The sequence below is a fragment of the Mercenaria mercenaria genome, chromosome 14 (genome assembly GCF_021730395.1).
Source record: "Mercenaria mercenaria strain notata chromosome 14, MADL_Memer_1, whole genome shotgun sequence".
NCBI classification, from domain to species: domain Eukaryota; kingdom Metazoa; phylum Mollusca; class Bivalvia; order Venerida; family Veneridae; genus Mercenaria; species Mercenaria mercenaria.
In genome coordinates, this window is record NC_069374.1 from 63184316 (window position 1) to 63199654 (window position 15339).

General features: G+C 34.4%; 1 protein-coding gene across 2 annotated transcripts in view; it reads left to right on the forward strand.

Annotated features, from left to right (window-relative positions):
• The window catches only part of LOC128548542 (uncharacterized), a 45310-nt gene that overhangs the window by 10138 nt on the left and 19833 nt on the right, over window positions 1-15339 (forward strand). Inside the window, exons 3-11 of one of the 2 annotated variants that reach the window (XM_053523688.1) lie at window positions 787-910; window positions 2859-2985; window positions 4495-4626; window positions 7098-7236; window positions 8676-8783; window positions 8957-10399; window positions 10882-10995; window positions 13088-14557; window positions 15235-15333. In XM_053523688.1, coding sequence (XP_053379663.1) covers window positions 787-910; window positions 2859-2985; window positions 4495-4626; window positions 7098-7236; window positions 8676-8783; window positions 8957-10399; window positions 10882-10995; window positions 13088-14557; window positions 15235-15333 — 3756 coding nt within the window. The remainder of the gene's footprint in view (window positions 1-786; window positions 911-2858; window positions 2986-4494; window positions 4627-7097; window positions 7237-8675; window positions 8784-8956; window positions 10400-10881; window positions 10996-13087; window positions 14558-15234; window positions 15334-15339) is intronic. The other variant, XM_053523689.1, reaches the window with a different exon arrangement.

Genomic DNA, 15339 nt, shown 5'->3' on the forward strand with positions numbered 1-15339 from the left:
TCTTGTGCAGTAATTGTGTTGACCTTTAAAACTAAATGTAAAAATGATATGTCAATGTCTTACCTTTGTGCCTAACCGTCCACACCGTAATAAGTTCTAATTCACATAACTTGTAGTTTTACATATGTGTATCATCCATTTATACATATTTATTTGTTTATAAAACTGTTTACAGAAGAAGTAAAATTATGGTTGGCAAAAGCGCATAAAATTACTTCTTGAGATTGTAAAATTGATTCTATGTAAATGGATGTTCCGCACCAAGTACATAAGGGGAAAATGAGTCTGAGCAAAGACTGTCAGCCCAAGCTCCTCTAACTGTCTAATGGCCGTCCACTAATTATTGAATCTGAACAGAACTACCACCAGAAATACAGATAGAAATACAAATATCTACTAACAAATTTGCTGAGAGATATTTAAGGCCAACACAATGTGTTGTATGTTTAGACATTGTTTTGTTATGTTTTTCAAATTTTATGTTTTGAGAAATCCCCCAGATTTCGACCATAGTACATAGTAAGTCTACATTGTCCATGTCCGTTGTATAGATCTAATATGAATATGCGATATATCTAGATTTTCATTTAATTAACAGTGAATTTTTACGTCATATTTAGATTCAGATATAATCAGAGGTAATCCAAACTAGAAATTCACGAAAGAAAAAACCCGAGATTGGTAGGATTTAGTGGATTAGCCTTACACTAACTCAGTTATATACATAGGTACATTTCAGCTGAATGACACATGTCTTGACTTTTAAGTCTCTCTAATCTTTTACAGGTGGATGGATCGCCGGTACAAAGAACACGTATCAATACTTGACAGTAGATTTAGAAGGAGTTTGGGAAATTACTAAACTAACCTTCCATGATTCTGATAAAGGATGGTACTCCAGAGCAATAAGGTGACTCTTATAATTATGACACCGCATGTTTCTGGTAACTTTAATGTTCCTAGCCAATTTTCTGAAATGCGGACGCAACAAATATAAATTTATCTTCTAGAATTTTGCATCTTACCATCTGTAAGATACTTTAGAAACCAGGTTTATGATCTATTTTTTTTTCAATATCCAGTATGTATATAAATATTGCATTCCTGAGAGGGTGATATGAAAAATGTTCACCGCGAGATATATGAATATTGACCGAGGCGCCAGCCGAGGTCTATATTCATATTTCGAGGGGTGAACATTTTTCATATCACCCTCTCAGGAATGCAATATTTATTTTATTATACCGAAAACGTATAAGGGTCAAAGCATTTACTGGAAAATCAACATAATAATGTATATGATATTTAAAAGTAATTACTAACCAACTAATGAAGACAGAATTAAAGAGTCTTTACTTGTTAGCACTCATAATTTGTGGCGACTTTGCTTTGTAATAAGACTTTTTTTGATAGATTTAGTCGAGACGTTTACATATCGCTGACTCCTATAATTATTCTAATATTTCAACATTGCGTCAAGCAGTAGCATTTCAAAAACGGCGATAACTTCCTACTTTCTAAACGAAACATACAAGTGTGAGCACTCATTTTCTTAGTTACATCATTTCCAAACTTATTTTGGTAGTTTCGATTCAATATTTGATGAAAATTTGTTTTCGAAATATTTTGCACGTAGCATAAAAAAGACAATTCGGTCGTGTTCGCACCTACAAGAGCACCAGAAAATGGTAATTTAATCCTAACGTATAATTATATAAGTGCCTCGTCTGAAAATTTATCAACTTCGTCTTTTAATCAATGCCAAAGTATCAATCTCTCAACGGGTGATATGAAAAAATAATATCACATGCGCAGAAAAACAAAATAACGCTGTTGCGCATGTGATATGAAATTATGGATCATATCACCTGCGCAGAATTTGAAAATAACGATTTTGCGCATGTGATGTAAAATCACTGGGGAATATGATATATTATTCAAGTTAAACTAATGGGAAATTTGCATTGGACATTTAAGTGAGGTATAATAATAGTAATTATCATTGATAGTATCAGAACAAAGAGCTGGCAGTATATAAATTTAACGTATGGTGGCTGATTTCTGCCATTTCATTCTGGCGTGTTGGCGAGTTTGAAGAGAACCAACTCGCTAACAAGCCAGAACGTCTACACAGAGCGCCGATTCGACAAATGCCTTATTTGTGCTTGACGTATTGGCGTGCTAGTTTGTCATTCTTGCGTGTTGACACATTCGAAGAACAATCAACACGCCAACACGCCAGATCGACAAACTAGCACGCCGTTACGATAAATGTCCTGTTTGTATTTGTCGATTTGGTACGCTCGTTTGTCGTTCTGGTGTGTTGACATATGACGTCAATTTTGATATAGGAAGGCTTTTTCGTAGTCACTTTTTTGACTGAAGACACGGGTCTCAGTTTGTTTTTAAATACTGGACGCATATGCCCTTTTTCCCATTCAACTGCAAAAAAGTTCTTGTACCCTATATCCTAAAATACATTTGTACCCAACAATGAAATGAATTGTTATTGTGCAGCATAGGCTATAAAAATTATAAAATATAACTACCTCGAATATCAACTGCAAAATATTGGCTAGAGATATTATATTGTTTTCATGGTGTTGATATAGAACATCTCTATACAACCTTCATCATTCATGTGTTTTTTTTTTATGTAGTTCCTTTGCAGATAAGCGTAATATTTGTTGTTTTTTTAAGAAATACTGGAATATTAGGCGATTCTTGATTGAGCAAGATTTATTTCGATAAAGCGACTGAATCAAAGTAATATAAATCATTCATGGATCTGTTTTATAAAAAACAAAACATATAATTCGTCCTAAAGAGTTTCAGACATATATTATTTGAATATATAGGGTATCGTACAGCCACGATGGGTATGTCTGGATGCCATACAATACGCACCTGTCGGATGATGCCCGGGGAGAATTGTTTGAACGGCAAGGGAAAACTACAGCTGTGGCTTTCAATCCGTCATTAAAGGTAGTTTTCATTTACTCTGTTGCATAAGGTTTTAAGGATATATGTTAATACAGACAAAACTGACATGGAAAGGATATAATCTGGCTGCTTAAGGATATCCGCCATTTTGAAAAATGTTTCCTGGAATATTTCTTTCTAACGAATTTTTACCAAATATTAATGCGAAATAATCAAAATATGGCTAATAATGTACCATTTAACCAAGCAGATTCTACTTGTAGCGAAAACAAAGTTTTCACCCTTATTTTTGACTGCCTAAAACTGATGTCAGATGTACAATGGGGTAGGGGTCGGTGATTTCAAATATCTTTTATAGTAGATCAGGTTTGGTTCTGATATTTTTCTAACTGATATATAAAATTAATGATAAGTTACAATTGAAATGAAGCGTTTTAACATATCACTTTATATAATCTAGGAAGTATAAATCAAAACCAAAAGAAGCAAAAATATCAATATCACAGTCATTAGTTTTTAAACATTTTTTCTAAATAAATCTCTTAGATGCACGGACCGGTAACCCCAACTTTATTTCTTTCCATTTTGAAGCATTTTTGTGTGTCATTAAAGCTGCAAAATATTTTTAAAATCTAAACCTCAATTTTTTTTATAGATTTAAATACGATTTTTCCATTGAAAAAAGTGTGTGTGTGTGGCAGGGGGGTGGGGGGGGGGTAAGGTAATTATGTCAGCATGTAAAAATGAAAGAGATAAAGAGATTTGTTAGTGACGTTTATGCTTATATAATACTGATGTTACCTTGTATTCATTGTAACCCGTTAGACCTGAAATCCCTATAACATTAAGTGAGATATTATATGTTTTATCATGTACCACCATTTTTTCAATTGTACAAAATTTCAGAAATGCTTAAACCGTGTGTGAAGAAAATGCCCTATAAAATAAAATCGAGTGTGGTGACCTGTGCTTTTTCTTCTCTTGTTTGTCTTAGAAACTAATGTTCTTTAAGCTCACAGACTATAAAAAAAATCTTAACGGTAGAAAAAACACACGATCCTACATACTTAAGACAGATGACTGCATAGGACAAGCTGATACTTTAACAAGAAGAAAGTGGGGAAGTAAGCAGACATGCTGCTTAAGGCAATTGACTGTTTAATATAGGTGACCGTATTGCCAGGTTCAACTGTATCAAGTCTATTTTTATCCAGTTCCTTCAATGGATTTCCATGTAAACTTATTTTATGGACAGTTGTGACATGTAGTATCACTTTCGTTTAAAATGGGGTGGAAAATATGACTTTGAAACAGCAGGGTGGAAAATATGACTTTGAAATAATGATCTTTAGATAAGTGTTGAAGTGGACTGCCCAAAGGAATTAATAATTTGATTCTATACAAATACGTTATTTCTTGGCTTATCTTCGAACGTTTGTTGTCAGAATATATGAATAGTACTCGTCATATTCAGTTTTTTTTCTTTTTGTGAGAAATATATAAAAATTGTCATTGATCAACATCGATACAATTTTTTCTTCTTAATTTTAGGCACGATTTATCACCATCAATCCAGTGTCTTACTACAGATGGATGTACCCTTCTCTGGTTATTGAATTTTTTGGATGTAAGAACTCTGCAACACCAACTACGCATGTCACAACTGCCGGAAACAGTATTGATGTGAGTAATACAAAACTATTTTATAACATGTATATTTAATGGTTTAGATCTTTGATTATAACATAATACGAGAACCAACGTTCACAGGGACCGACTATATTGTTAAATGTGTTGATTCCGGACCTTCATACATTTTCATAACTCGTTTGTTTAGAATAAGGCTAAATGTCAGATAACATCAAAAACAAAAAAGAATCGCACCAGTTCCTTTCGGATTGCATACTGGTATAATTTTAAACTTGTCTGAATCGTTAATCGTTGTCATATTAATTGCTTTTATCTTGCAAGTAATTCTGAGCAATTTGTTTTTATTTGAACTATATTTAAACAACCATTATTTGCCGAAATATTTTTTATTAGTTTTTCGTTCTGAATAATAATCAATATTTTGCGGCTTAAATATATTTGTATTTAACTCTTAGCCTGCTAACGGCAAGTGATTCTGCCCTTGCGACCAGTGCAGACCAAGATTAGCCTGCACATCGTGCAGTCTGATCATGGTCTGCACTGTTCGCCATTCAGTCAGTATATTTTTGGAAATCACCCGTTTTAACAGTTAATGGTACTGTCCAAATTGATGGACCAGCTCATTAAAGAAATTTATCAAGGTAAGGGTTAAGTATTATGCAGAATGTAAGAGAATGGCTGATGGTAACTGATGTTATTGGGAATACAGTTGGATGAAAGATTACTTATTACGACCTTTCTCAAATAAAAATTGGGCAGTTTGATTTGTAATACCTATTTTTCCTTTTCCATAGATAATTTGATATTTATATACTAAATCTGTGCTCTAAAGTTGTTCAGATTTCAGTAGAAAAGAGGGATTTCTTGAATTAAATCAATGTTACGATGGAAACGAATTCCGTAACCTATCTATCTAAATGTAAAATTTAAATGCGTTGACACTGGTCTATTTATATAATAAGGAAGACAGCTTCAGCTTTTTATCTGTATTTCAACACTATCCATGAGAATAATTATTGTAAGCACAATGATTTTTTCATAAACAATTTCATAGAAGTAAGTATTTTAAGCTTTGAAATGTGTTTAAATAAATGCAAATAACACGAACATAATACTTAATTTGGAAATAAAATGTTTTGAAGCTACATTGAACGAGAAAGATAATTTTATGTAATATTTTTCTAACAAATTACGATGGAAAGCAAGATATAAGATGTTTTAAACATCTCTGTCGCCATGGTTACTTAAAGCGTTAAGATAAATGTGGTACAATGTAAAGTGTTTGGTATTCTTCTAATAATATTACCCTAATATTCCATCTTGGTAATTAACAGAATGAAACTGAAGTCGTTGAAAACCCGTTATCATACATAGTTGATTAAAAATAACAGAACACGCGTTACCTTGGAAACACGACCCGCACGACATATACATTTTAAGCTTATGCGCATACTAATAAAATGACTACTACGGATCGGATGATAGTGAACCGAAATACACTGAAATTTTTTAAATCGCTGTATTTTCTTTCTTCTTTCAATATCAAATACATGTGGAGGGTCATGTATTTAAAACCTGGATAAAAATTGTACTTGAAGAAACAGAGATAAACGAACTTGAAATTGAAGCAGCTAAAACATTAAATTACACGAAATACAATAAAGTGCTACTGTTCAACTAATTTGAATTTACCCTGGTATAAAGGTATACTACCTCCGTAACAAGATATTTATAACCATATAGACTAACATAGAAATGTCGCCCCACAAAATGTGGTTATAGCGCTTCGCCCAGTATCGCCCCGCCAAATGTCGTTATGGCAACTGCCGAACCAAGTCATTCGTTGCCCTGCTAAAGGCCCCCTCGCGTAACATCGCAAGTAACATGAGAGTCACCCTGCTAAACGTGTGCAAGGTGAAGTTTTGCGGTTCGAGGTTAGGTGGTGCGATGTCTGGTGGGAAAATGTTACGTGGAGCGATGTCTGATGGGTCGACGTTTGACATTGTGTCGATGAGAAATAACATACATTACATATCATCCACCTTACTAGCATGGTGCTCAACACCATATTATTTACAGTTCCAAAACATTTAATTTCGGCTTAAACAGCATTTATCTCGATTAAGTACGTACGTACATACATACGTACGTACATAGATACATATATACATCATACATACATACGTACGTGCATACATATATACATACATACATACATACATGCATACATACATACATTAACGTAAATTTTCAAGGCGTTAATTATGAATTTGAAGGTTTGGAGATTTCTGAAAGAAAAAATGTAAAGAAAAGAAATGAGAAAAAAGAATAATGCAGCAACAACTGTCAGACCAATGCCTTCACGTGCCCTTGGTTCGTCTGTCCAATTATAAAATAAAAATGTCATGTAATAACACGTCGTGTCGCAGCGATGTACAACTAGACTTGCAAATATACAGCCATTATTTTAATGTTGACGTAAATTAAAAATTCTTTTTTCTTAGATTGACACCACGTGGATTCCAAGTCAGAGTCCGATTATTGTAAACAGCCCAGTTGTTATCCGTCCCGCCGCTACATTAACAATTCAAGCTGGCGTATTAGTAATTTTCACTAAAGAGGAAGCGGGCATAGAAGTGTGGGGTAAAATTTACTCGCTTACTTAAAACAGTAGACGAACACTTCTCCTTGCTTGGTTTTAATTCAATTTGCTTCATCAACGTCACTTTTCTTGACTTTACTTCATTTTACTGTACTTTGCTTCACCCTGCTTCACTTTTCTTCACTATACTTCACTTTGCTTATCATTGCATCACCTTGCTTCACTTTTATTCACTTTACTTTATTTTACTACTCTTTTTTTCACCATACATCATTTGTGTTCACTTTTTCACTAAATTCACATTGCTTCACTTTGTTTCATCTTATATCACTTTTCCTCACTCTGCCGCACTTTGCCTCACTTTACTTTTTCGTTTTGTTTTGTTAAGCGTTGTATCACTTTTCTTTACTTTGCTTTACTTTATTTTGCTTCAAATTGCTTCTTTTTTTACACTTTGCCGCACTTTACTTTACTTTGCTTCAGTTTTCTTCACTTTTCTTTACTTTGATTAGCCTTGCTTCATCTTACATCACTTTGCTTCTCTTTACTTCACTTTGCTTTACCTACCATTTCTTTCCTTTACCTTTCTTGTCTTTGCTTAACTTTGCTTCACTTTTCTTCTCTTTTTTTTGCCTGACTTTTCTTCAACCACTTTACCTCTTTTTTCATCACATTGCTTCACTTTGCTGCACTTTGCTTTAGATACTTTTGCGATAGATTCGAAACAAACTTTATTTTAGTCATATTTATAACCTTAAGGAGGAAATATCTCCAAGTTTTCAATACTTTTGTTACTGCCAGGACATAAATTAATACGTATCATTAAATTATACATTTAGGAACCTGAGGCAATAAGTTAGTGTAAATTATTTCAGACATTTTATTACAATTTTTTTGCAGTTGATATTACTAAGCTTTCTGTGATTGACCTTTACGAGACCGAGGAATAAACATTGAAAGTAACAATAATGATAATAGTGAATACTTTATATAATCAGGAAACATACTACTCCCGCACGATAATATAAACGACAGCATGTTTATATAATTGTTTGATTGTTATGGTTCTCATGCGTCATTGAACTCAAAAAGGTTGTCCATGACAGATAGAATTTATATTTGACAAAGTCATCTTCCATGTACAATACAAACATTTACCCAAAATATGTTACAAAGGCGAATAAACGATTTGCAGAAAGTGATTTGTTATCGGAATCATTAGAACTGTCATGAAATAATGGCAAGTTATCCTTAGCTGAAACGTATTCATGTTACATCGATTATAGTAAACTGTAGACTTACTTTTTACTGGATTGTGGATACCATGGTCAAATTATGTTCTCAGCGAGATTTGAAGGATATGAGTCATATGGGTCCTCTGCGCATCGCTTTGCGGAAGAGTCATGCTTGGTATATAATTCAAAATAATAGCCGATAAGATTATGTTTATTTATGGCAAAACGTTGTTTTCTTACTCCAGGTACACTTATTTCGGATGGCATACCCGGGCTAAGCGTTTTACTCACATCTAGCGATCCTGTCTTGTCAGCACATTCACAATGGAGAGGCATAACCCAAAAAACTGGCGGTAGGACTTATTATCACTTCCAAATTCTATCTCCATATCAGTTTTTTTGTGCGTTTATTTTCATGACTTAATTGCATTTCGGAACGAATTTATCCGACTTTTTAGTGGCAGTATCTGAGTCGATAGGTTGTACTAGTGTGGTAACAATTCTTAACAAATTAATGCAATTTCAGGCAATATCACCATGGATAACACACTCGTGCGTCAAGCGGTAACAGGACTACAAGGGAATGGGAGCCGTATAAAAATATCACACAGTGAAATACACACTTGCGATAGCGGTATTCAGATATATGGCGGACTTTCGAATAATATCGCACACACCGACGTTACAATTAGTACAGATTATATGACGTTGGTACACGTGAATGTTCATAACAACATAAACGGACTACAAGTTATAGGCACTTATTCTCAACCTAATGTTTACATCGGTTATTCTAATTTTGACCGAAACAAGAAAAACGGAATCGATATACTTGATTGGGACGCAGGTGAAGAAGACTTGCCAACTAACTTGATTATATCTTACTCATCATTCAGTAGAAACTCGAAATATGGCATCAATTGTAAAGATCAGGCATTGAGCACTTTTCGAATAAGCCATTCAGTTTTTAACCGTAATTCAGATGCTGGGCTGTATTACTATCGTTGGTTACCTTATAATCTAACGGTTTATATTGACATTTCACACTCAAAGTTCACTGACAACGGCTATAATGGGATAGACGCAAAATTGGTTTGCTTTTACGAACATTGCAAAACGCATGAACCCAATGTACTGATTTTTACAAACAATGTCTTTTCAAGGCAGAATTATGCAATGAAACTCGTTTACACAATGGAAAAAATGGAAGCGGAAGCAAATGTTAAAATAGAAAATAACACCTTTGAATTGAATACGCATGACGTTGAATTGTTATATAAACTCAACGGCGTCGTTCAGATTTCAGTACAAAATAATTCGTTTCAACATTCACGTTTTCCACTGAAAGTAACAAGCAACTCCCTGAACAATAACGTATCAATTCTGCGAAACATGTTTACGGACTGCATAACCAAAAATACAAGGGATATTTTTATTGATGTCAACGCAATATCAGCGCAGGTCTTCAACAATAGTTTCGAACAGTGTTCACTGTCGTATGGTATCTCACTAAATGAAGGTATCGGGCACTTGTTCGCTTACAATTCTTTCATTGACACAGCCGTCTCTATGTGTTACATATCCATAGGCCAAGAATATGACGAAAACGAAGCGTTAAACATTGACAACAATTCCTGGGGTACATCAGATATTAAAGCCGTCAAAGCAAAAATCTGTGATTTCTTTCTAGACTCGTCTAAAGCTGTTGCTAAATTAAACCTATATTTTACAAATGAGTCGATGGTAAACGCAAGCGATTCTGGGAAAATAGACATTTTCCGTTCCGAAAGGGATGAACTGAATAATATCACTTATATTGGTGGTATTATTGACAGAAATATTGACTTTTCTGGTTTTGGAGACAGCCCGTTGATTTTGAACAGGAGTCTTCTAATTCTCAAAGCCGTTCATGTTGGAATTGCTGCGGTCAGTTTAACAATAAAGAAAAGAAGAGGAATCAAAGTGTATGGTACGTGTTTGTTAACAGTAGCGTTAAAAAGTGTCTGAAGAAAACTTGCAAAAGCCTGTATTGCTTAGTGATACACTGTATAGATATTTTGTTATAAAATATGTTAATGTAATAGAATATGTAAACATCCGATAAGGACCTATTTAAATTTCAATAGTGATTTAAATTTTATGTTAAAAACAGATGAAGCAGGTGTCAAAATAGAAAATATTCATAACTTCATGGTTAGAAAATCACGACCGTCACTGGTGCACAAAACAGTATACTATCAGTGTCATACAGGGACAAAATAAAATGAATTGATTCAATAATACTTTCTGTTACGACATTCATATATTCAAATCTGTGACAAATATAGGAGAAATCAGTTGCCAAAATTATAGGAAATAATAAGTCATTAGAAGAATTTTCATTCACAATATAGGGCAGCAACGTAACGATCTAATTTTGACCCTTAGACATACGTTACGTTTTAATTGCAGGTAGTCTAACAATAGGAAAGCAAACAGACGAAGCATCACGAACCACAGTGTTAAAGTTGGATGGCAAAGTTAGTTGGAGTAATAAGTGGAATGGGGTTAGCATGACGTCTTCAGGTAACTACATTATCATTGATACGATACGATGCAACCTTTCTACAGCAATCACTATTTTGAACACTGTTTGGAATTAGTTGCAATTATGTCTGATAAAAAACAAAATATATATGTATTATTACGGAAATATTTGCTCTACAGAGGTGTCGTTTATAGTGGGTAATCTGTACATATTATATGCAACAAGTATATGAATGATTTTCAGAAAGTATAGATATCAGCTTAAACATATCCTTCGGAAACAAAGATTGTGATGAAGCAAGACTAATTAAGGCGGCGTCTAGTTTCTTGCGATGGCTAATTCTTGCATGCCAGACAGGATTTTCCCGTATTTTGCCTGTGCTGGAAAAACTCATCTTAGATCCCGATGTGTAAGATGACTCACATGCTGACGTTTATGAATGAATGCGTAAATTGATACGCTACTATTATAAAATTTGTTTTCATTTTATTGCATCTATTAATAAAAGAATACGGTATGCAAGAAAAAGAATCTATCACTAGTTGGAAGTGCTGATGGAAATATTTGGCTGTCGGGTAACAGTTTTCGTGGTAACTCGGCAGAGCATCGTTACCGCCTAAACAGTTACTCTCGAGCCAAGATTTTCCATCCGTACCTTCAACCAGTGAATTATTTTATAATATAGAGTGTGCTAAAATGATTCAGGACATGCACAGTGCTGTAATAAGTATCTACGCCCTGTAACTTATGACGCTTATTTATTTTAGCTCACCTGTCACGTGGTGACAAGGTGAGCTTTTGTGATCGCCCTTCGTCCTTCGTACGTCGTAGTCCGTCCGTCGTATGTCCACAATTTCTTGTGAACACGATAGAGACCACATTTTGCAATCAATTTTAATCAAACCTGTATTGGCATATCTCGGTTCCTTTCGAAAACTGGCCAGATCTCAACACGGGTTCCAGAGTTATGGCCCCTTAAAGGGCAGAAAATTGATACTTTTGGCTTGTGAACACGATAGAGATCACATTTTGCAATCAACTTTAATCAAACTGACATACAACTTGTATTGGCGTAATATCTCGATTCTTTTTGAAAACTGACCAGATCCCATCATGGGTTACAGAGTTATGGCCCATTAAAGGACCAAAATCTGATATTTTTGCCTTGTGATCAGGACAGACCACATTTTGAAATCAACTTTAATCAAACTTGCACACAACTTGTATTGGCATAATATATCGGTTCTTTTCGAAAACTGGCCAGATCCCTTCATGGTTTCCAGAGTTATGGCCCCTTATAGGGCCAAAATTTGATATTTTTGGCTTGTGAACAGGATAGAGAACACATTTTGCAATCCACTTTAAGCAAACGTGCACACAACTTGTATTGGCATAATATCTCGGTTCCTTTCGAAAACTGGCCAGATCCCATCATGGGTTCCAGAGTTATGGCCAGTTAAAGGGCCAACATTTGATATGGTTGGCTTGTCAACGGGATAGAGACCACATGTTGCAATCAACTTTAATCCAGTGACCTACTGGCCTACTTTCTTGTATTTTAAGATACAGCCTTTAAATTTGGATGACATGTACAGGTACGCACACCGATCTTAAAACTGACTTTCAGTGTCCATGAATGTGACCTACTGACCTACTTTCTTGTTTTTTAAGATACAGCCGTGAAATTTAGATGAGATGTACAGTTTTGCACACCAGTCTTAAAACTGACTTTTAGTGACCGTGAATTTGACCTACTGACCTACTTTTACTTAATATTTTAGCATCAGTTTGACATTTGATACATGTAGCTCATATTACTCAGGTGAGCAATCCAGGGTCACCATGACCCTCTTGTTAAAAAGTTCTTCTTAGTTTAAAACACGTATAACTTTGTTAATGCCCCAAATCTGAGTAATTTAGACAAAACAATCCTGACGAACCTAATATCCTAAATGTAACTGACACTGAACATTTAAAGAAGTTGACATAGAAGTTTACAAGTTTTAAAAGATCTGTTACCCAGTCGGCCAAATTGCACCATATGCGATAAAGCAACGGTCAGCGTTACGTATTTGAAGCTAGGATATTTAAACACACGTTACGATATTGATGTCTCTGTTTATTTTTCAGATGTAAAGATATATAATGCTGTGATCTATGGTATGGACACTCTTTTGGAAGTAACTGGAAGTAATTCGACCATTGTTATAAATAACTTCTCCACAACGAAAGAGAAAATTCAACATTTGATATATGGCAACGTTTTAAATGGAAGCCTTTCTTTGCATATTAATGAAATCAGTCTGTCAACTGAGTCAACACTTGCATATATAAGAACTATAAACAGTGATATTCACGTTGACATTGAAGAAAGCAATCTCCAAAGTGAAGAATACGTCTTCGACATACGAGAATCAAACTCGCAGACAATTATAAGTCTTGTAGATATATACATTTCAAACAGTTTAATATCCTCTCCACGTTCCTCGAAATGGAATATGTTTTTAGAGGGCTGTTCAAGTCATTTAACATCAAGAATTACAGGATCGCGTTTTTCAGCCATCAACAACTATTACGGCCTGACGAATTTTAATTATTTGTCAGTAGACATGATGGCTGTGGGAAACACATTTGGTGACGCTGAGGTATCATTAAGATTTGCGTTCTGTGGCGACGTTTCTTCCAATTTCTCCAAGGAGATTAAAATTACCGGGAATCATTTTAACAGTTCTCTTGCTGGAAGCGACCTGCTTATAAATGGAGCTGTTACTGATGGACATACGTTCTATATTGCAAATAACACTTTTGATAGTCACCATGTTGCTTCTAGGAAAGGTATCAACTGTGAAAGATCTAGAAGCATTAGCCTTCACACGTTATATATCAATTCTAATGTCTTCACAAATATTGAACATGGAGCAGTCGATGTATTTTGTAGACTAAAGATGGTGATAACAAACAACTTGTTCATTTCTAATAAAAAGTGCATAGTTGTGATCGGATATTCTGCTTTCCATCCAATAGAAAGTTTGGAGATAATTGGGAATGAATTCATAAATAATACTGATCCAGATGGAATAATTTATTTACACAGAGACGAATTTGGGATTCAGACAGTGAACATCACTGAGAACACGTTCGAAGGAAACACTGGAATTGTGATTGCGCTGAAAACCCATAAAATCAGACTAAAATACAACTTTTTTAATAATGAACATGCATTTTACAACATTAAAGTACTGAAAGATTACGTGACAAATCCGGAAAGTATTAACGCATCTCTTAATTATTGGGGAACGTCTAACCCGAGGGAAATCTCCAAAGGAATATATGACTTTGATTATGACAGTTCATTGTTTCATGTTGAATTTAGACCTTATTTAGGGTCCAAAAATATATCTGATGTTCAAAATGCTGAATATGGATTTATCTCGGAAAGTGGCGAAATCGGAGGCAAGGTAAACGGAAATATTACCTTACGTCTAAAAGATAGTCCATTTCTTGTAATATCAAACATCAATGTTGAGGAAAACGATACCCTTACTATAGAAGCCGGGGTTGAACTTAGGGTCCGACAAGGTGTGGGCATCTTCGTTAAAGGTAAGAAGCATTATTTTTATGTAGATCAAATTCAGATTAAACGAACTGCATTATGAAGTTAAAGATGATTTATGAGTAAACGCAGCTGTATTATGAATCAGAACCAGAGTTATCTTCCGTCTCTAGAATCGCATATTATTGCATGGATAATGGTAACCGCATATTAGATAGGATCAGTTAATTTATACAGCTGTAGTTATTGTGTATGTAGGTATTTTAGGCACATTTATCAGGTACATGTATAAACGAATTAGATTTGATACCATCATAGTAAGTGCTGTAATAAGGTGTGATGGCTATGCATTATAACTGTTACCACATTGTTTATTTACCGCTTATTTCATATCCTGGTATACTATCTTCTTTTATTGTAATTTCCAAGTTCTAATAAAATGCATTTGTCCAGTTCTATAAGACGTAATGAAAGTGTATAACTGAATGTTTCGAATTCTGATTCTTGGAATTCCTGTTTTGCAAAACATAATTACTCTTTTGAAATGTTTCAAATTCAAACTTCAATTATTTATTACAGTAAGACAGTTAATTGTAGCATCGATCGAGTGGTAATTATTCATTTTACCTAGTATTGTTTTTACTTTGATTACGAAAACACAGATGGTATGGTATATCAAAATCTGACATTTTTTGTTGTTTCCAATGTATCTATCTACCTTCAGGAAAACTGTTCATACTCGGCACAAAGGACCTTCCTGTAAAGTTAAGTCCTGAAGAAATGGGGTTACCATGGAGAGGCATAGATTTCAATTCTGCCTCAGGTATAC